The sequence below is a fragment of the Oncorhynchus mykiss genome, chromosome 27 (genome assembly GCF_057628025.1).
Source record: "Oncorhynchus mykiss isolate SJ-2025 chromosome 27, ASM5762802v1, whole genome shotgun sequence".
Taxonomy (NCBI): domain Eukaryota; kingdom Metazoa; phylum Chordata; class Actinopteri; order Salmoniformes; family Salmonidae; genus Oncorhynchus; species Oncorhynchus mykiss.
In genome coordinates, this window is record NC_143048.1 from 18,554,859 (window position 1) to 18,576,124 (window position 21,266).

Below are 21,266 nucleotides of genomic sequence, written 5' to 3' on the forward strand. Positions count from 1 at the left end.
TCCTCCACAGGAACACTGTAGAAAGCTGCATGTTCAACACCTGAGATCTTAAACCAGGAAGATGAAGGCACTTCTATTTCCTATATAGTGCACTACTTTTTACTTGAGCCCTACTAATCGGGAATAGGCTGCCATTTTGGGGCACATACAAAGACTACCATTGAGCCAAGGAGATGGCAACAGGTTTCATGGACTCCTGATAGCCTATACATACACACACTAGTTTTTATCTGATAAATCACTACTGTAGGATAGGGATCATCAACTAGAACATAATTACAAATCATTTGTAGACTGCAAGAAGCCCAAACAGAGATGACTAAAACAATTTCAAACCTAGCTTACATTTGTTTAAGATCACATGTATATTATAAATGGGAATACTTGGGAACTGATTTCCAAAAAAAAGTCACTTGGAGCTGATTTGGGGGCCAAATTAAATCACTGGCCCGTGGACCGCCAGTCGTGGCACCCTGCCGTAGGAAGTACTCACTGATTGTGTGGTTATATTGGTATAACAGCAAACAAAAACATACCAATTGTGTCAGTCAATGAACATGTCATCCCATTGCATGGGTCCACTGTGTAGTCAATCTTTGTATAGTAAAAGATTTCAAAAGCAGACAAAGTGCATTTGTGAGATGCTTGAATATTGTTTTTTAATAACTTATAAAACACCTATGTTACAGCACCAACTATAAACATACTGTACATACACTGGATGAAAAACTGGGTGATTTTTTTTTTTCAGACTGAACATCTCAAAAGATTTTATATTTTGGGGGGGGAGAAACCAACATAAGAACAAGTGAGCTAGAATGATAGAATCTACAAGCAGTTCAGATAGAACTCTTATGATAAAAACAGACAGTGGACTGAGGGCCAGATACAGCATTCACACCTGGGGCCATATTCATTAGGGCACACAGCAGCAAAACATTTAGCAAGTTCAGGTAGGTCTCCCTGTTTCAGTCCTTTTTCTGACTAATGAGTATGCCCCCATCCTCTCAAATAGTAGTATGATGTAGAATGTTTTGACTGGACTGAAGAGTTGTAGACTATTGTGGAGAAATGATTCAGTCCTCACTGAGTGAGAGGAGGTACACTTCAACTAACACATAACAACCAACAGTGAATTGATTTACTGAACATAGCTAGGTTTGCCAGTGTACTGTAGCTATAACTACAACTGTATCCAGAACTGTAGTTGTAACTGTGGTCAAATCTGCAAAGTGCCATTTGAGATGAATCAGCCTGTATGAATCTCTTTCTAGTCGTTATCTTCCTGGTTCACAGCAGAACAGGAGCAGCTCTTCCATTGGTTTAAAACATCCAACTCTCTTTTTTTGGGATAATTAAACACTCCAGTCCATTCACTCTCTCCTTCATGGAATATAGAACACTATTTTACAAGTAGACAGAATAGAGAAGGGAACATCTAGCATTTTACAGGATCAGCAGCCGAGCAGAGAGAGCATCTATGTACAGTCCAGAACAGCTAAGGCGGGTGTCTGTCTGGTGGAGGTCAGGACAGTCCTTCACCCTCTGGCTGTGTATTGTGTTGTGTGTCTGCGTGTTGGATGGTGCTAGTGCATTTGGTCCAGTCTCATCCTGTTTAGGGAGGAGGGGAAGGAGAAACGGAAGGAGGGATGATGAGGTAATGAGAAAAGTCATTGGTGAAAGGCAAGAAAGTGTAAAAAAAATAACTAAAAGTAACAGTCTGTATGTCATCATGCGTCTGACTGGTCAGGAGGTGGGGGGCTGTTAGACCTGTTCTGTCCAGCTCTGGCTGCTCTGTCCCTGGGTAAGGCTGCACTCACAGCCCCAGGCTTCATTGAGCCTCTAGAGGCCTGCTGTCTGTTAGGGCTGTTTGATTCCTTGTCTTTTGACAACGTCTTTCTCAGCTTCTTCTCCTCTTCATCCTCCTCCTTATTTTTTCCCTCTTCATCAGAGTCGATGCGGTTCAGTCGTTTGCGGATAGGACGATCTTCCTCGGATGACGACTCCGATTCCCCATTATCATCCTCATTATCTTTGGTGGAGGGTCTGCATTTCTTCAGCATAGCTAGATGTTTCCTCCGCTGTTCTATCAACACCTCTCTCCGCTTCCCTCTGCCCATCTTCTCTCCTCCCCTCTTCTTTCCCCTTGTTCTAGTCTCCTCCACCTCTTCTCTCCACCTCTTTCCCCTCTTTTCTTCCTCCTCAGACTCTCTCGAATGGGAGGATTCTGAAATAGAGGGAGCGAGCGGCGGATTCAGACATCAGCAGGAGTTAACCCCGCATTCAGACACTAGCGGGAAAAACGTTCCTTTGCCCGGCGCAATGGAATCGATGGCCAAAGTTGCCGTGGAAGTGGTGAAAAATTTAAAACGGCTCTATTTTCTCTGCATCTGGTGACGTGTTTTCCGCTTCATCCAGCCAACCAGAAAATGTTGGTTTAGGGACAGTGGTCGGTTTAGAATGGTTTAAATTTAGGAGGGGGAGGGGTGGAACATTATCGGCACGCTTTCACTTGCAGAAGCGTTTTTTTGCCGCTAGTGTCTGAATGCGGGTTGGTTATGAATTGTTTACATTCACTAAATGACAGTCTGTCAAGTTCCACATGGACCTCCCTAATTTGGGGCAGGGATGGTAACCATAGTAACTGACCATCGCTGTTTGAGCTGGAGAGACGACGGCCGGATTTGGCCTTGTCCTTATTAGTGGTTGCCTGGGAACCCTCAGATTCCGACGTCTCGCGGTAGTTCACCTCCCGCTTCCGGCCCCGCCTTAAACCACACCTCTTCCTGTCCTCATCGCTGTCACTCAAATCACTGGTCTCTGCAGAGAGACAAAGAGAGTTTTATTTGACTTTCAACTGAACATGTTCTTTAACCTCCAGCACCAAACCTGGATTTGTGCATGTGTGTCATCTTTTCCCAACTCATATTCCAAGCCTTACTCACCTATCTCTTCCTCCTCATCTTCACTCTCCTCCTCCCCCCATCCTCTCCTCCGTCTGCGGGGGGGTTTCTTGCACTTTGCTGAGGTCCTGGTTGTTCTCTGTTTAGGTGCCCGTCTCTGTGCCCGTGTAGACTGGCTTACGAAGCCCGGGTCACTGGCAAAGCTGTCCACATCACTGGCTGCTTCCTCATCACCTGACGCTACAAACTCCTCCTCCGTACTACAGACACAAGTTAAAAGTTTGCATTTATAGTGTTCAAACAAAAAATGACTTTACAATATGGGGGGTAGCTCCAATGCGTAGCACCCACACACACACATATCCACGGAATTACTAGGACTGACTTAAGGCCAGTCAGAGACAAACGCACCTGGCGCTGAGCTGAAACTCCTCCTCACTCTCTGCAGCCGTGCTGTCGCTCTCCAGGTCGTTAAGTCTCCGCCTCTTCCTGCTCCTGGTGGGAGGGGCCTGAGCTGTGGTTGGTCCTCGTTTCTCCTTCCCCTCCTCCGATATGGTGGCAATGTCCTTATCCCGCCCCACTCCTACACACAGGACCACAGGGTTACACACAACAACAGGAACACAGGCAGGCCACTATTCTGTCATCTAAACTATAGGTCGCCCGATTAAATCGGAATTGCAGATTAATTAGGGCCGATTTCAAGTTTTCATAATCGGAAATCGGTATTTTTGGACACCGATTTGGGCGATTTAAAAAAAAAAATTTTTTTACACCTTTATTTAATCTTTATTTAACTAGGCAAGTCAGTTAAGAACACATTCTTATTTTCAATTACGGCCTAGGAACGGTGGGTTAACTGCCTTGTTCAGGGGCAGAACAACAGATTTTGACCTTGTCAGCTCGGGGATTCAATCTTGCAACCTTTCAGTTACTAGTCCAACGCTCTAACGACCTGCCTCTCTCTCGTTGCACTCCACGAGGAGCCTGCCTGTTACGCGAATGCAGTAAGCCAAGGTAAGTTGCTAGATAGCATTAAACGTATCTTATAAAAAACAATCAATCATAAATCACTAGTTAACTACACATGGTTGATGATATTACTAGTTTATCTAGCGTGTCCTGCGTTGCATATAATCGATGCGTATTCGCGAAAAGGACTGTCCTTGCTCCAATGTGTACCTAACCATAAACATCAATGCCTTTCTTAAAATCAATACACAGAAGTATATATTTTTAAACCTGCATATTTAGCTAAAATAAATCCAGGTTAGCAGGCAATATTAACCAGGTGAAATTGTGTCACTTCTCTTGCGTTCATTGTACGCAGAGTCAGGGTATATGCAACAGTTTGGGCCGCCTAATTTGCCAGAATTTTACGTAATTATGACATAACATTGAAGGTTGTGCAATGTAACAGGAATATTTAGACTGATGGATGCCACCCGTTAGATAAAATACCGAACGGTTCCGTATTTCACTGAAAGAATAAACGTCTTGTTTTCGAGATGATAGTTTCCAGATTCGACCATATTAATGAACTAAGGCTTGTATTTGTGTGTTATTATGTTATAATTAAGTCTATGATTTGATAGAGCAGTCTGACTGAGCGATGGTAGGCACCAGCTGGCTCGTAAGCATTCATTCAAACAGCACTGTCGTGCATTTTGCCAGCAGCTCTTCGTTGTGCTTCAAGCATTGAGCTGTTTATGACTTCAAGCCTATCATCTCCCGAGATTAGGCTTGTGTAACCGATGTGAAATGACTAGCTAGTTAGCGGGGTGCGCGCTAATAGCGTTTCAAATGTCACTCGCTCTGAGACTTGCAGTAGTTGTTCCCCTTGCTCTGCATGGGTAACGCTGCTTCGAGGGTGGCTGTTGTCGATGTGTTCCTGGTTCGAGCCCAGGTAGGGGCGAGGAGAGGAAAGTGCCTATAAGAACATCCAATAGTCAAAGGTATATGAAATCCAAATGGTATAGAGAGAAATAGTCCTATAATTCCTATAATAACTACAACCTAAAACTTATTACCTGGGAATATTGAAGACTCATGTTAAAAGGAACCACCAGCTTTCATATGTTCTGAGCAAGGAATTTAAACGTTAGCTTTCTTACATGGAACATATTGCACTTTTACTTTCTTCTCCAACACTTTGTTTTTGCATTATTTAAACCAAATTGAACATGTTTCATTATTTATTTGAGGCTAAATTGATTTTATTGATGTATTATATTAAGTTAAAATAAGTGTTCATTCAGTATTGTTGCAATTGTCATTATTACAAATAAATAAATAAAAAAATCAGCCAATGAATCGGTATCAGCTTTTTTTGGTCCTCCAATAATCTGTATCGGCGTTGAAAAATTATAAATCGGTCGACCTCTAATCTAAACCCTCTTGTTTGCATCTTGTTCCTCATTTTGGATGCATCCAAAATGACACCATATTCCCTACATAGTGCACTACTATTGACCAGGACCCTTAGAGCTCTGGTCAAAAGTAGTGCAACTATATAGGGCAGGGTTCCCCAACTGGCATCCCGGATTTGGCCCATGGGTGATTTTATTTGTTCCTCCAAGTTTCCTTTGCCCCCAAAAATAAATAATAATATTTTCCCACGCATAATAGAGACACATGAATGTATACAAACGCAAGCAAGTTTTGAAATGATGCCCCCCCCCGACCATCCGCTCAAGAAAAAAAAGAAAAATCAGCCCTTGGCTGAATCTAGTGGATGATCCCTGATATAGGGAATACGGTGCCATTTGAGAGCCATTCAGTCCTCAGTGTACACACTCATTCCCTTTCTCTCTCCTCTATATTTCTCACCTCCTCCATCAGCATCTCTGACGTCTTCCTCTATCGCTTCATCAATGGCGTCATCAAAGTCATCAAACCTGGAACACATACACCAGGGTTTACGTTAGGAACATGTGGAGCCGAGCAACGCAGGGGGAAGCCACAGGAATTCAAGGCCGACCGCGGTACTGCACGCATTGTTAGTAGAAAACAGGATCCCCATAATACTGAATGGAATAATGGCAATCTTCATACACGTTTTTTTGGGAAGACAATCATGGTACCAATAATTTCTTTTAATACACCAGATGTTTTAAAATCGTGCATAGAAGAAGTTAGAAGAATAATTTAGTTGCTAATTGCAGCCTGCAGTACCCCGGACGGCCTTCATCTTGAGTTACTCAATGAGAGGGGGCAGCACTGAGCTAGCCTGCAACATCACTTCCTGGAGTAGCTCACACTAGATTTCTTGACGGGTCCAAAAAGTTGGACCCATTCCGAAATGGACCTGGGGCTTTCCCACCCGGACCCAATATGCATAAATACATTTTTTAAATATAAAAACCCGTTCTGTTCAGGCCCGAGGACAACTAGACCCGTTACGTATAGACCTGGTTGGATCCAGACCCGGTCTGATCAGAGTGAGGGAAGCAGCAGAAAAGTCATTTTTTAAGCGATTTTATTAACCCTGAGCTGATAAAGCTTGAGAGGACGGGAAAAGGTGCCGCTCTAGCAGACGCGGGAGAGGCAATACTGTGAGTGACACAGGGAGAAGGGAGGGAAAGAGCAACCAACCAAGCCGACTCGCGCTATAGTAGACTATGGGCGGCGGGTAGCCTAGTGGTTAAGAGCGTTGGGCCAGGAAAAATCTTCCATTCTGCCCTTGTGCAAGGCAGTTAACCAGCAACTGCTCCCCAGGCGCCGATGACGTTGATTAAGGCAGCACCCCCGCACCTCTCTGATTCAGAGGGGTTGGGTGAAATGGAGAAGACACATTTTGGTTGAATGCATTCAGTTGTGCAACTGACTAGGTATCCCCTTTACCTTTGCCATATATAGCTGCCATAGCTAGGTTTATCATCAAATATGATTACCTAGTACCTGTCTTGACTGCATCAAACCTGTAAGAAGCTAGTTAAGCTAGCTAACGTTAGCTAGCTAGACTAACTGAGGCTGCAGTGCATGTGCTCTCATCCTACAAATAACAACAATTCCATTCAGAATATTAAGTAGCAGCCTACCTCTTGGTCTTGGTAGCCTATCCTTCAATATTTTAATTCCATATCCCGAGTGGCGCAGCGGTCTAAGGCACTGCATCTCAGTGCTAGAGGCGTCACTACAGACACCGGTTGATCCCTGGCTGTATCATCAACAAGCTACATACGCCATGCTCCAATCTTGTGAAAACCAAGAGCAGCAATATAAATGATATTTTTACCATTCATTTATACTGTCATTGGGACAACGTGACAGGGAAGATTTTAATTTACCGGCCATTTGAGAAATTGACCAGATCCATATACATTGGTTGCGTAACCCATGAAGTCGTCTACCAACGGTGCTTAATAATGTTCAAACATTTGCCAAAATGCAATTCTATACAATGCACCTGATGCGAGCGGCTCCATATGTGACAGAGATAAACATCTCTGTTAGAAACTTAGAATGAAGGGGAATCTAAAGATGCAACTAGGATTGGTCGCTAAAAACCAATAGAACAAAAGAGAAATGCTGGTTTCAATGAGGAAGTCTTTCTAAAATAATTCCTTCCACGTTTCTATGGTGGGATTTTGCCGAGGCTAATTTGAAGCAAGGTAAGACATGCCTCATAATATGAAGTAAAACACATTGGTTTTTAACAATTTAGTATGTTTTCAAAATGCATACTGCCTCCAGCTCACATTGCAAATTAGTGAGTGACGCGCTGATAGCCTGCCTACCATAGCCTATGCAATGGAATGGCGAATGGGAGGCGAGCTTCAATTATCAGTTGAGAAAAATAAATAATTATAGCTCTATAATCGTGGCCATCAAAACTGTTTATCACCCAATTGCATTTAGAATGAAATGTTTCACTCCAGCAACAAGTTTGACAAGTTATATTCTGCTCATAATAGGCTCTGTAGGCTGTGTGCATGTGATAAATAAGATGTGTGATGACTAACAAATACACACGCCCCAATTTAATTCCACCAAATTTAGCAAATTAACCTAGACCAATAAGCATGACGGTCAAATGTAGTTCCATCAACGAATTCCACTAAATTTGACAATGGGATGTTTTTTTCTCCCGGTCAATTTGGCAGGTAACAATTTTATTTAGCGGCTTTAATTTATTTATTTTTCCTTGGCCAAAACCCTGGCACACACGCACACTATGAGATGGGATTGTCACCATGACAACATGTGACTTACCTATTTTATTTGAGCTGTGCCGTCACTTCTCGTTCTCTCACACACACACACACACACACACCTGTAGCTGATACACTTCCTGGTTCTGGTAGACCTCCTTCCCAGATTTTTGGTATTTTTTGCATCTTTCTTTTTTGCCTGTTTCTCCTCTTCTTCCTCCCCTTCCTGCTAGAAACACAACACACAAATTCAGATTATGATCATTTATTTTATGCACATTTGGCCTTCTAGACAAAATTTCCCTAATTGTGTGTGTACTTACAGGAATGATGTTCTCCACACTGATTCCCACATACACCAGACGCTCCCTCCTACAGAGAAAAAACAGGAATTACACAACCATTTCAGTGTGTGTGACAGTGTTTGAGTGAGACTGTGTGAGATTGAGTGTGTGTGGTGTGTGTTACCTCCTCTCAGCTCGGTCTCTTTTCTTCATAGCGCAATCCAAATTCTGCAGCTGCTCCTCTAGTCTGTCACACAGCAGCTTCTACAGAGACCAGGGGCAGTGTTAATACATGCACGCACGCGCACACTCTCTCTCTCGCTCTCTCTCTCACTTACGTGTTGGCAGGGCGGGCAGAACCATTCTCCCTCAGGTATGACCATGAGAGGGGGTCTGAGACAGGCGGTGTGGTAACCACTATCACATGAATCACACAGCAGGATCTGCAGCAGAGAAACACACAGGTTGTGCACACATTCAGGTGTTTGGTGTAAAACTCATGAAATCAAGAATAGATAGTGCTCTGCAGAAGGGAAACAGTTTAAACACACGCCGTTTCTGGCTTCACAGTAAAGCACAATATTTCATAAGTCATACGGATGCCAAGATGTAAAGAAACAAAAAACACAATGTACTCCAAACACACACACTTCTCACCAGTTCGGGGTGGTTTGGGAGTCCACAGTGGCTGCAGGGATCTTCATTAGGCGTCTCCTCTGATTGGCTAGAGTCATCTGAGTCACAACCACTTCCCCCACCCCCTCTCTCCTCCTCCTCCTCTCCTCCCTCATTCGGTTTGCATCGCTTCGCTCGAGTATTTGACCAGCGGGCGCCTCGTTGTCGTCGTCTGCTCTGTAGACACACACACACATAAAACACACATTTACAATCAATCACCTTGATAACCAACATTTTCTTGGCTATGATCATTTTCACATTCATACAAATGAATTATTCCTAGATCACTTATGAGTAAATTAACTTTTAAAACAAAGTAGTTACCTTTACAGTCCTGCTTTGTCCCTCAGGGTTTTCTCTCTTCTTTTGCCATTGAGCAGTCTTCTCTTCTTCCTCCCTTACCCCTGGGGGTGCGTCTTGCCTCTCCACCTTGTTTGGGCTGGGTCTGTAGGTAGGGTTGATCAGTAAAATATCAAATTACAGCACAATGGAGACAGCTCCAACAATACCAGCAGAACTGGGGCACAGTTGGAGAAGATGGCCAAAGAAGTGGAGAGCCTTTGTTGCTGCCCTATGAGCCAGCCAGCACGGCGGCGATGAGTGAGAGCATGATAATAAATCAGAATATTGTATCTATTATTCAGCTCTACATGATAAATTGTCACCTCAGTTATTGTGATGAAAGAAATGGGAAGAGATTCTATCATGGACCTTACCTGCATATCCGAGCCGATCTCCGCAGAGACCTCCCATCTCCCTGCTCCTCCCCCTTCTGCTCTCGCACGTTCTCTCTCCTCTGGTTGGGAGGGATCTTTATCTTCAGCCTGATCCCTTCTTTCTGCAGCTCAGAGGAGGCTTCCAGTGGACCCGGCCGGTCTGTTGCTCCATGCCCAGCACCTTTCACCCCAGCATGGGCTGGTGTGTCTGTGTTGAGGGCCTCTCCCTGGTCCACCTGTCCTTCTACAGTCTGGCTTCTCTCTGACTCCTGCTCCTTCTCTCCTGAGGTACTCTTCTTCTTCTCCTCTTCCTCTGTTCCATGGCATCCCTCGCTTTTCTCCACATGGAGGTTAGTCTTTTTCTCTTTTGGGTTGTCATCCCTCTCTCCAGACTGGTCTCCATGTAAATTCTCCCTCGCTTTCTCTCTTCCATCCTCTCCTAACCTCTCCCTCGATCTCTCTCCTTGCTCGTTCCTCGCTCTCTCTCCTTCCCTCTCCTCTCCTCCTGCCTGTCTCTCCTGTCCTCTAGGCTCCAGGGGTGATGGGGCTCCAGTCTCTCCCCAGCCAGGACTCTTCCTCACCAGGACTGACTGCCTGCTCCTCTCCTTGTCTGGAGCTCTGGCCCTCTCCTTCCCCTCCTCTGACCCTAGTCTGGTTCTCTCCGTACAGACCGATCCGCCATCTTGTTGCTGCGACGCCGGCCTGCAAATTACCCCCACATGACATATACCCCCTATGAGCCCTCCAAGCCCGTTTAGGGGAGCCCCCCCATTGGTCAGCTCCTCTGGCAGTGGGACTGCCAGGCCCCCATCAGGAGTTGACTGCCTCCCCAGCTGCTCCTCCTTGGTATGTGTTACTGAAGGGTTACGGACGATGATGCTACTGCTAGTACTGCTGCTATGGCTGTTGTTGTTGTGATGGTTGCTGTGCATGTCATTGTTGTTGTGATGTGTGTTGCTATGGTGACGGTTGGCGCCAAAGAGCTCTCTCTTCTTCAGTGGTATCTTGGCCTGCTGATCGGTCCTCAGCGCCCTCTCCGCTTCCTCCTTCACAGGAGGAACTTCCTGTTTCATCGTTGCCGAGATAGGCACCATGACGACGGAGACAGCATTGCTAGGGGAGTTGCTAAGCGTTTGGGGTTCCTCTTTGACCAGTGCGGTGATGGTGCTCACTCTGTTGTCAATCACTTCTGACCTCTCCTCCTTCCTCCCGCTCTGTTTCTCTCCCTCTTCTTTCTCACCTGGTTTTTCCTTCTCCCTTTCTTCCTTCATCTCAACTGCAATGTTTTCCTCCTTCACTGAGACTACCGGTGCAAGCTTGGTTGGGGTTTCCTTCTCTGCTAAAGACGCCATGTTGACGTCCGTATTAGTGGACTCTGGGTAGGAAGATGATCTACTCTTTTCTCGCTTTTCCTCATCTTCCTCATTCTTCCCTCTCTCTTTACTCTTCTTCTTGTCTTCCTCAGCCTTCCACATCTGTCTTGCCGCTTCCTCTTCCTCCACCTTTACCTCTCCTCCAGCTTCACCTTGAAAAATCACCACACATGTTGATTGCAGCATTGCAGCTCTGGTTCCAACATTCATTCTTAATAACACAATTATAATAGAGCAGTAGTGACCACATGATCATGTTACTACTAACTACACCATCATATTACAGGTAACAAAATAACCCTTACCCTCCTCCTGGCCTCTTCTCCCCCTCTCCACAGGTGTGGCACAGTTGGACCCTCCCTTCTCTCTGTCCATCTCTTTCTCCGTCTCTCCTTCCTCTTTCTCCTTGTGTTCTGGATCCAGCTGGGTCTTCAGGAGGTCCAAAGCATCGGCTAAGTCATTCCGGGTTCTGAAGACAAACAGAACATTCTGAACATACGGTGCCATAAAAACGCATTTGCCCCTTTCTGATATTCTCAATTTTTGCATATTTTTGATACTGAATGTTATCAGATCTTCAACCAAAACCTAATACTAGATAAAGGGAACCTGAGTTTACTAATAACCCCAAAAATGTATACTTACTTAATTTATTTAATTAACAAAGTAGTTGCACTCAATAACTGGTTGTGCCACCTTTAGCTGTAATGACTGCAACCAAATGCTTCCTGTAATTGTTGATCAGTCTCCCACATTGCTGTGGAGGAATTTTGGCCCACTCTTGTATGCAGAACTGCTTTAACTCAGCGACATTTGTGGGTTTTGAAAAATGAACTGCTCGTTTCAAGTCCTGCCACAACATCTCAATTGGGATTAGGTCTGGACTTTGAATGTGTTGCTTTTCAACCATTTTCATGTAGACTTGATTGTGTGTTTTGGATCATTGTCATGCTGCATGACCCAGCTGCGCTTCAGCTCAGACGGATGGCCTAACATTCTCCTGTAGAATTCTCCGATACAGAGCAGAGTTCATGGTTCCTTCTATTATCAGAGAATTCTACAGAAGAATGTTAGGCCATCCAGTTATTGAGTGTAAGGGGGAAATTACTTTTTCACACGGGGGCATTGGGTGTTGCATAACTTTGTTTATGAAATAAATATGTCATTGTTGTGTTATTTGTTCACTCAGGTTCCCTTTTATCTGTTATTAGGTTTAGGTTGAAGATCTAATAACATTCAGAATCAACAATATGCAAAAGTAGGGGGCGAATACTTTTTCACAGCACTGTACATACACCCTTTCTCTCTTCTCAGATGCTCCGACTAGGGTTACAAAAAATATATCCATCCATGCATCATTACCTGACGATACAGCTCCAGGTGGATCCGTCCCAGTCGTCCTGTTCCTCTGTGTACAGTCGGATGTTGTGTTGGGCGTCAGTCTGCAGCCAGTACATCAGGCCCTGTCTGTCTCTGCCCAACGGCTGCAGCCTCATCGCCTCCGCCTCCTCCTCGTTCACCAACGTCTTGAACTTCAGGTTGTCATCAAACTGGATCTCACACAGGTACTGGGGTCGGGGGTTAGAGAGAGACGGGGGGGGGGTGTGGGGTAGGGTCAGACAGAGAAAGAGAAGAAGACAGTACATTGCCTTCAGAAAGTATTCAAACCCCTTTACTTTTTCCACATTTTGTTGTTACCAAGTGGGATTAAAATGAATTTCATTGGAATTTATTGTCAACGATCTACACAAAATACTCTTAATTTCAAAGTAAATAAATGATTAATGGAAAATAAATATGTTAGAATCACCTGGGGCAGCGATTACAGCGGTGGGTATTTCTGGGTAAGTCTCTAAGAGCTTTGCAAACCTCAGTTGTACAATATTTGCCCTTTACTATTTTTAAAATTATTTAAGCCCTGTCAAGTTGGTTGGTGATCATTGCTAGACAGGCATTTTCAAGTCTTGTCATATATGTTTAATACAATTTAAGTCAAAACTGTAACTCGGCCACTCAGGAACATTCAATGTCGTCTTGGTAAGTATTTGACTCAGCCATGCCTCCTTGCCTGGCCAACATTTTCTCATCTCCCACCCCTTCTAATGCGACTATCCCCGATGCTTTTCCATTTTCCCCTGGCCCGCTACAAAGTTACTCCTTGCAGGCAGTCACTGAGTCCTAGGTGCTAAAGGAGCTCCTTAAACTTGACCCCAAAAAACGTCTGGGTCAGATGGTTTACACCCTTTCTTCTTTAAGGCTGCTGCCCCTATCATCGCCAAGCCTCTCTCTCCTTCCTGGGGAGGTTACCAATGCTTGGAAGGCAGCCACTGTTTGTCCTTTATTTAAAGGGGGAGATCAAGCTGGTCCTAGCTGTTATAGACCTATTTCTATTTGCCCTGTTTATCAAAAGTGTTGTAAAAACTTGTCAATAATCAACTGACTGGCTTTCTTGATGTCTATAGTATTCTCTCGGGTATGCAATCTGGTTTCCACTCAGGTTATGGATGTGTCACTGCAACCTTAAAAGGTCCTCAATGACACCACCATTGTCCTTGATTCTAAGCAATAATGTGCTGCTATTTTTATTGACTTGGCCAAAGCTTTTGATATGGTAGACCATTCCATTCTAGCGGGCCGGCTAAGGAGTATTGGTGTCTGAGGGGTCTTTGGCCTGGTTTGCTAACTAGCTCTCTCAAAGAGTGCAGTGTATAAAGTCAGAACATCTGCTGTCTCAGCCACTGCCTGTCACCAAGGGAGTACCCCAAGGCTCAATCCTAGGCCCCACTATCTTCTCAATTTACATCAACAACATAGTTCAGACAGTAGGAAGCTCTCTCATCCATTTATATGCAGATGATACAGTCTTATACTCAGCTGACACCTCCCCGGATTTTGTGTTAAATGCTCTAGAACAAAGCTTTCTTAGTATCCAACAAGCTTTCTCTACCCTTAACCTGGTTCTGAACACCTCCAAAACAAAGGACATGTGGTTTGGTAAGAAGAATGCCCCTCTTCCCACAGGTGTTATTACTACCTCTGAGGGTTTAGAGCTTGAGATAGTCACCACATACAAGTACTTGGGAGTATGGCTAGACAGTACACTATCCTCTCAGCACATATCAAAGCTACAGGCTAAAGTTAAATCTAGACTGAGATTCCTCTATCGTAATCGCTCCTCTTTCACCCCAGGTGCCAAACTAACCCTGATTCAGATGACCATCCTACCCATGCTAGATTACAGATATGTAATTTATAGATCAGCAGGTAAAGGTGCTCTGGAGCGGCTAGATGTTCTTTACCATTCTTCCATCAGATTTGCCACCAATGCTCCTTATAGGACACATCACAGCACTCTATACTCCTCTGTAAACTGGTCATCTCTGTATACCCGTCGCAAGACCCACTGGTTGATGCTTATTTATAAAACCCTCATAGGCCTCACTACCCACTATCTGAGATACCTACTGCAGCCCTCATCCTCCACATACAACACCTGTTCTGCCAGTCGCATTCTGTTAAAGGTCCCCAAAGCACACACATCCCTGGGTCACTCCTCTTTTCAGTTCGCCGCAGCTAGCGACTGGAACGAGCAACAACAAACACTCAAACTGGACAGTTTTATCTCAATCTCTTAATTCAAAGACTCAACCATGGACACTCGTAACAGTTGTGGTTGTGTGGTATGATGTATTGTTGTCTCTACCTTCTTGACCTTTGTGCTCTTGACTTTTCCCAATAATGTTTGTGCCATGTTTTTATGCTGCTACCATGTTGTTGTCATGTTGTATTACTACCATGCTGTGAGGTCATGTGTTGCTGCCTTATGTTGTTGTCTTAGGTCTGTCTCCCTTTATGTTGTGTGTCTCTTGTTGTGATGTGTGTTTGTCCTATATTTATATTGCATTTATTTTTTTAATCCCAGGCCCCTGTCCCCGCAGGAGGCCTTTTGGTAGGCCGCCATTGTAAATAAGAATTTGTTCTTAACTGACTTGCCTAGTCAAATAAAGGTTAAATAAAAATAAATAAAATAAAAAGTAACTCCAGTGTATAATTGGCCTTGTGTTTAGGTTATTGTCCGGCTGAAAGGTGGATTTGTCGCCCAGTGTCTGTTGGAAAGCAGACTGAACCAGGTTTTCCTCTAGGACTTTGCCTATGCTTAGCTCTATTCCTTTTCTTTTTATCCTAAAAAGCTCCCTAGTCCTTGCCGATGACAAGCATAACCATAAGATGATGCAGCCACCACCATGGTTGAAAATATGAAGAGTGGTACAGTGATGTGTTGGATTTACCCCAAACATAGTGCTTTGTATTCCAGACAAAAACGTAAGTAATTTTTTTCAGTATCACTTTCATGCCTTATTGCAAACAGGATACATGTTTTGGAATATTTTTATTCTGTACAGGCATCCTTTTCACTATGTCATTTAGGTTTGTACTGTGGAGTAACTACAATGTTGTTGATCTATCCTCAGCTTTCTCCTATCACAGCTATCTCTGTAAGTGGTTTAAAATCACCATTGGCCTCATGGTGAAATCCCTGCGCGATTTCCTTACTCTCCGTCAATTTTTGTAGTAACTGGGTGTACTGATACACCATCCAAATTGTAATTAATAGCTTCACCATGCTCAAATGGATATTCAGTGTCTGCTTTAAAAAAGATATATGTATCCATCTACCAATAGGTGCCCTTCTTTGCAGTTTTCATCGTTGAATCTGTGTTTGAAATTCACTGCTCGGCTGAGGGACGTTACAGATCATTTTATTTGTGGGGTTCAGAGATGATAGTGTTTAACACGATGACTATTATTACACACAGAGTTAGTCCATGCAACTTAATATCTGACTTGTTAACAAAGGGGTTGAATACTTACTGACTCAAGATATTTAAGCTTGAAATGTTTTATTAATTTGTAAACATTTCTAAAAAGATTATTCCACTTTGACATTATAGGGTATTGTGTAAATCGGTGACACAAAGTCTTAAATTTTAAATTTAGGCTGTAACACAACACGTGTAAAAAGTCAAGGGGTATGAATACTTTCTGAAGGCACTGTATATGATCAACATAACAGTAGATATCACAGAGGAGGTAAGGAGGTCGTCTGGTATATTAGTGTGATAGTCTGCATGTGTGTGTGTCTTACTTTGAGGATGCTGGTTTTGCACTCCATGCTCATGTCCTGGTAGCCCTTGTGTTCCAGCTCCCAGGCCCAGCTACTGTTGATGTCCTGGCATACCTAGATGACAAATATACAGTCATTACAGGTGTACACACTAAGCACACACCAAGCACAGCTTACCTTAGCCAGGTACCTCTCCCACTTGTCTGCAGACACAGACTTGCCAAGCTTCCGTAGCAGCTTGACATGCAGCTCCACTAGTGGCTTGGGAACTGAGAGAGATACACACAGAGATAAATAATACATGAGTTAATACATTAGTTTGATATAAAACTAAGTACACTGTCATAACACCAGCTAGTATAACACTAATCACTTATTACAACACCCATTGTGCAGTGTTTTTTTTTTAACTCAACATTCTCCTTCTGGTATTCTGACTGTCTGTGCAATTCACATTGATTCACACTTTTTTAGAATTATCCTCAAATATCTAGCTAACAGTGGCAGGCGTGGAGGTAAGATCAACAACTGTGATTCATTGTCATTTTTTGCATTAATAAAAAAACACGACGATGTGTTTGGTGAACAATGAAGGAAATGTGGAAAGAGCAAACAACGTTATCACGGCAGTCTACAGACAGTTAACTAACTGGCTAACTTGTAACAACATCTTTCCTACAGATACTAAAACGTTAGCACATACTAGCCTAGGTACGCCACACACAGCTAGCCAGATAGCTAGCTAAATCGTGACAAGAAAGCCCCAGTAGCTAACATTGTCTCAAAGGAGGATTTAAATCATTATAAACTGTGACAAATGTAAAGCCTGAGTAATTTGAAATCAGCGGAATGTTATTTGAATTAATTAATAGCCACTGATGTGTTGACGAAGGTTAGCTTGGTTTAGCATGAAGTTACTCGACTACACATCACGCATTGCGCCTGCGCGAAATGGACAGTCTGCCAAGTAGTGTTTTTGTCGGACTATTTAGACAACTGTTTACGACACCGATTGTATTCAAATAGTATTTACTCATACACACCTGGGGCTGAGTTGTATACTTTTCTTGCACTAGTATGGGCAGGCAAGCATGATGGAAAAGTACACCTAATAGCTAACGTTCGCTAGCTAACGAAATTAAGGTAGCTAACTAGTTAGTTTGGTCATTCAAGCAGGCTAGTTTCTTAACAAATAGCTAAGTAACGATACATCTAGCTATCTAGTTACATCAATCAGTAACATTAGCCAGTTATACCGAGGCACATGTCACAGTGTGTGGAAACTCCCCTAAGCCAGCTAGCTGTACTTGTTCCCCCCTGACCACCCAGCTAGCTAGAAAGTCAGTGATGATGATGCTGAGACCCGCTTCCTCTCCCTTCCCACCTGTCGATGTGTCCCGGAGATACCTCTCCATCTGCGGAAAGGTGAGTTCGGGTAGGTCCAGGGCTTGTCCGTAGCGCTCCAGGAACGAGCAGACCACTGCGAAACTGGGGCAGAGACCGGGGTTTGAGCCCTGCGCTGCCGCTGAAGCAGCCATTTTTCCAGCCGGGGAGTAGGATGAGAATGAACGGATTTGGGAGGACAGAAAGGAGCCCAGAATTCAACGCGCCAAGTATCGTATCATGGGTAGACGAAGGAGGGGGCTCTGTGACCAGGTATTCCCCCCAGGGACGCAAGTTTCAGACATCAAGAATGTTATTGTGGTTCATTATCTAGGCCCGTACGATTACTAAACATTTACAATGCTAGTTGGTGTACGAGTCATGTAGAGTACAGTCTATTCACCTTATTTTCAACGGAAATATGGGCGGGGTCTGTTTAGTTTTTTTGTGTGATTGACTTCCGGTTAAGCACTTCCGGGCAACAGTTAGCTAGTTACATATCTCACTGTCGCTTCTTACAACTTCCCAAATATGGACTCACGAAAAACAGGCATTTTATGATCGGTAAGGGGATGCCACAATAACTGGCAGAAACGGAAGCTGTTCATGGAACAGGAGTGTTTTGACCACCGAACAATTTTTGAGAGGGTAGTACAGTTGTGAGGCGCCTTTTGATTTGCACCCGCCTCCTAAGGGCGAGGAGTCTCTTCGGGTTTGCCTCAGCGCATTGCACTTGAAGAAACCTCCAAACATAAACATTTTTAAAAAGAAAACTCCAAACCGACCCTATGTGTGTTCCTATCACTTCGTGGACAAGAGGCCGACTGAAGAGCATCCTTTCACTGAGAAGTGGCTGGGCTATGATGCTCCAGTACAGATCAGAAGGCGACATCTCATCAGTACATTAACACATACATGTTCAGTAGCTAGCTGCTAACGTTACTCGCTAGCTATCGTCACATATAGGGTATCCTGAATCAGGCAGACGTTAGTAGTAAGTAGGTAGCCATTCCTAAGTCCTAACATACTGTAGCTAGCTAACTGTTGCCTAGCTTACTTACTTAGCTTGGGGGCAGCCCATCTGATGTTGTTGCTAGCTAATTAGCTCATCCCCTACATTGTCAGACAGAAGTTGTTGGATAACTAACAATATCTCACCAATGCAATAATTATCCCCATCATTGCTGGCATGCCACTGGTGATGCTCATGAAATGTCTAGCTAGCTAAATTATTAAATGTTCAAATTGTTTTCTTTCTTTTAACCTAACCATAACCAGTAGGCTGTATGTGTATTTTACTTTGTTAAACTTGTGGTCTCTTATGTTTGTTTGACAGATGAAGACAATTGTGATGCGGAGTCTGATCTGAGTGTGCCAATGGTACTGCAGCATAAAGATGCTGATACTCAATGGGAGGTTCCAGCACTGACTGATCACAGCTATGTGTCAAGAGAACCAGTCAACAAGCCCATCTGCCACAAACAAACCCAATGTGGTGGTGCAGAGTCATTGACCCACACCATCCTGAAGAATGACACTAGCTCTGTGTTGTATACTGGCCTACCTCTAAGTGTTTTCTTTAACCATGTAGCATTTCTGCATAAATTCTACACGGCTAACTTCAAAATGCATATCACTGATCAAATACTGATAACCTTGATGAAGCTGAATCTACTCCACAGTGATCTTGCTGAACACTTTGCTGTGTCCCAGGGAGTAGTGAGCAGAATCCTTTCCTACTGGATTGACACAATGGAGGAGCTCATGAGGATCTACATTCCATGGCAGCCGAGGTTAGACAATCCAGAAGTGCTTCAAAGAGAAGTTATCCAACACCACTTGCATCATCCACTGCTCTGAGACCATTCTCCAGAAAGCACAACATCTCGATTCCAGATGGGAGTCCAACAGCCACTATTATTCCAGCAATACTCTCAAGTATTTGGTTGCCATTGCTCTATGTGGACTCATTATGTTCATTTCTCCTGCATATAGAGGCAGATGCAGTGACAAGTTCATCACCCAAAACTCTCGCTTCCTGGAATACCTTAGGCCTCGCGATGAAGTTATGGCTGACGGGCTTCACCATCCGAGATCTGCTGTATGAGAGGAAGGTACCTTGCCATACCAGCCTTCACCCAGAAAGGAGGCCAGCTGTCTGACGAGGATGTCGCAAGCACAAGAAGGATAGTTAATGTGCATATACATGTTTAGAGAGTTATCAGACTCAAGGTGTTCAAATCCTCTTCCAGACTGTTCCCATCAACCTGACACACAAAATGGACAAAGTCCTTAGAATCTGTGCAGCCCTTGTTAACATGCAGGGTGAGATCATCCATGAGGATGCAGAATGAGCAGTGAGAATGTTCATACATTTGAAATGTAATTTTAAACACTATCATTTTATCCACCTGAGATACTATGTATGTGTATATATATATATATATATATATATATATTAGTTTAATCGGAATTATTTGCTCCTATATTTGAAATCTACTGTAATTTTGCCGGTTCCTGATAATTACAGGCATCCACTAGGTGCTGCTATTATGCCTTTTTAAATCTACTTCAAATACATTTTCTTCAACACAAATGTCACTAACACGAGGGAAGACCACGAGGGAAGACAAATGTTTGTCAAGTGACACAATTTTTCTTAATTTGTGCCCTTGAAAACCAAACCCAGAATCAAACTGAAAACACCTTTGAATACTTTAGACATGCCTCCTCATCCTTCTTTTCAAAATGGTAAGTATCAAAGAAAAGGTCAAAGTGGAGTTTCATAATGTTTTTATTAACTCTGTAATTTGCTAAGTGCAAGATGAGTTCACGAAGTGCCATATGAAAAAAAGAGCTATACAAGGTACGATTAAAATATTCATCAATCATAAGGTGTTATCCTTAGACATTAGATAAGCATGTATGAAGAGAGCTGTACAAGGAAAGACACCAAGAAGAATTGTGCCAATATAAATCAGGTCAATGTGCATATGAAGAGAACTGTGCAAGACAAAAAAAACAACCCAGAGTTATGCTTAGATACAGTAAAGCTGACAGCTTTACAAGGCAAAAAATATAAGAACTATTTAAAAACAAAGTATTAGGCCCCAAGCCTAGATACCACATAGATTAACATATTTGGAGCACAGAGTTAGTCTGCCTATCTGGAACTCATATACTATCCTTGGCAGCATATGTGGGAAATACAATGCCTTTAGTTTAGTGATTACATCAGCACAGAACTTCACCTCAAAAGGCATATCAATGACAACCAGCTCGCATGGAGCCCATTTACACCTGCATGTAGTAGCCACAGGCTCCATTAGGTTGCAGCTGGGGAACCCCATTCACCAGCTTCACATCAGTGAGTTTGCCAGAGACTCACACTTCTTACTCAGAACAGGACATTTGATTTCTATACGTTTTTGAGAGTTTAACACTCCATCGGGGCTTGCAGAAAACCATGGCTCCTTGACACTCACTGCTGTGCCTCTGCTCTCCATCCATGTGTTGGCCACCTGCTCATTTTCCTTGCCATATGTGGTTGCTGAGTTTCCATGGAACCTGGGGAAGAGATGCTCCCGCACAAAGTGGTCAGGATTTGTTGAGGTGCGCACAGGAACCTTCTTTGCTGAGCTAGCAGTGATC

At 43.6% G+C, this 21,266-nt stretch overlaps 1 protein-coding gene and 1 non-coding gene across 3 annotated transcripts; one reads left to right on the forward strand and one right to left on the reverse strand.

Moving 5' to 3' along the window:
• Positions 1–633: 633 nt before the first annotated feature.
• LOC110507661 (remodeling and spacing factor 1) lies at positions 634–18,080 on the reverse strand. Of its 2 annotated transcripts, none has more exons than XM_021587790.3 (17): positions 17,617–18,080; positions 16,410–16,501; positions 16,254–16,346; positions 12,470–12,675; positions 11,413–11,576; positions 9,735–11,259; positions 9,343–9,463; positions 8,998–9,192; positions 8,679–8,783; positions 8,525–8,604; positions 8,380–8,428; positions 8,179–8,282; positions 5,733–5,800; positions 3,315–3,486; positions 2,946–3,163; positions 2,650–2,820; positions 634–2,227 (listed from the first exon to the last, which is right to left on the reverse strand). In XM_021587790.3, the coding sequence occupies exons 1-17, from the start codon at positions 17,768–17,770 to the stop codon at positions 1,731–1,733; spliced, it is 4,014 nt and encodes a 1,337-aa protein (XP_021443465.3). In that variant the 5' UTR covers positions 17,771–18,080; the 3' UTR covers positions 634–1,730. The 2 variants fall into 2 exon arrangements, with proteins under 2 accessions (XP_021443465.3, XP_021443464.3); XM_021587789.3 differs by having other exon boundaries at positions 8,179–8,285.
• LOC118944771 (uncharacterized) lies at positions 18,070–20,503 on the forward strand. The gene is made up of 3 exons (XR_016492707.1): positions 18,070–18,179; positions 18,952–19,408; positions 19,611–20,503. It is a non-coding gene; the product is annotated as an uncharacterized LOC118944771 (transcript).
• Positions 20,504–21,266: the final 763 nt, after the last annotated feature.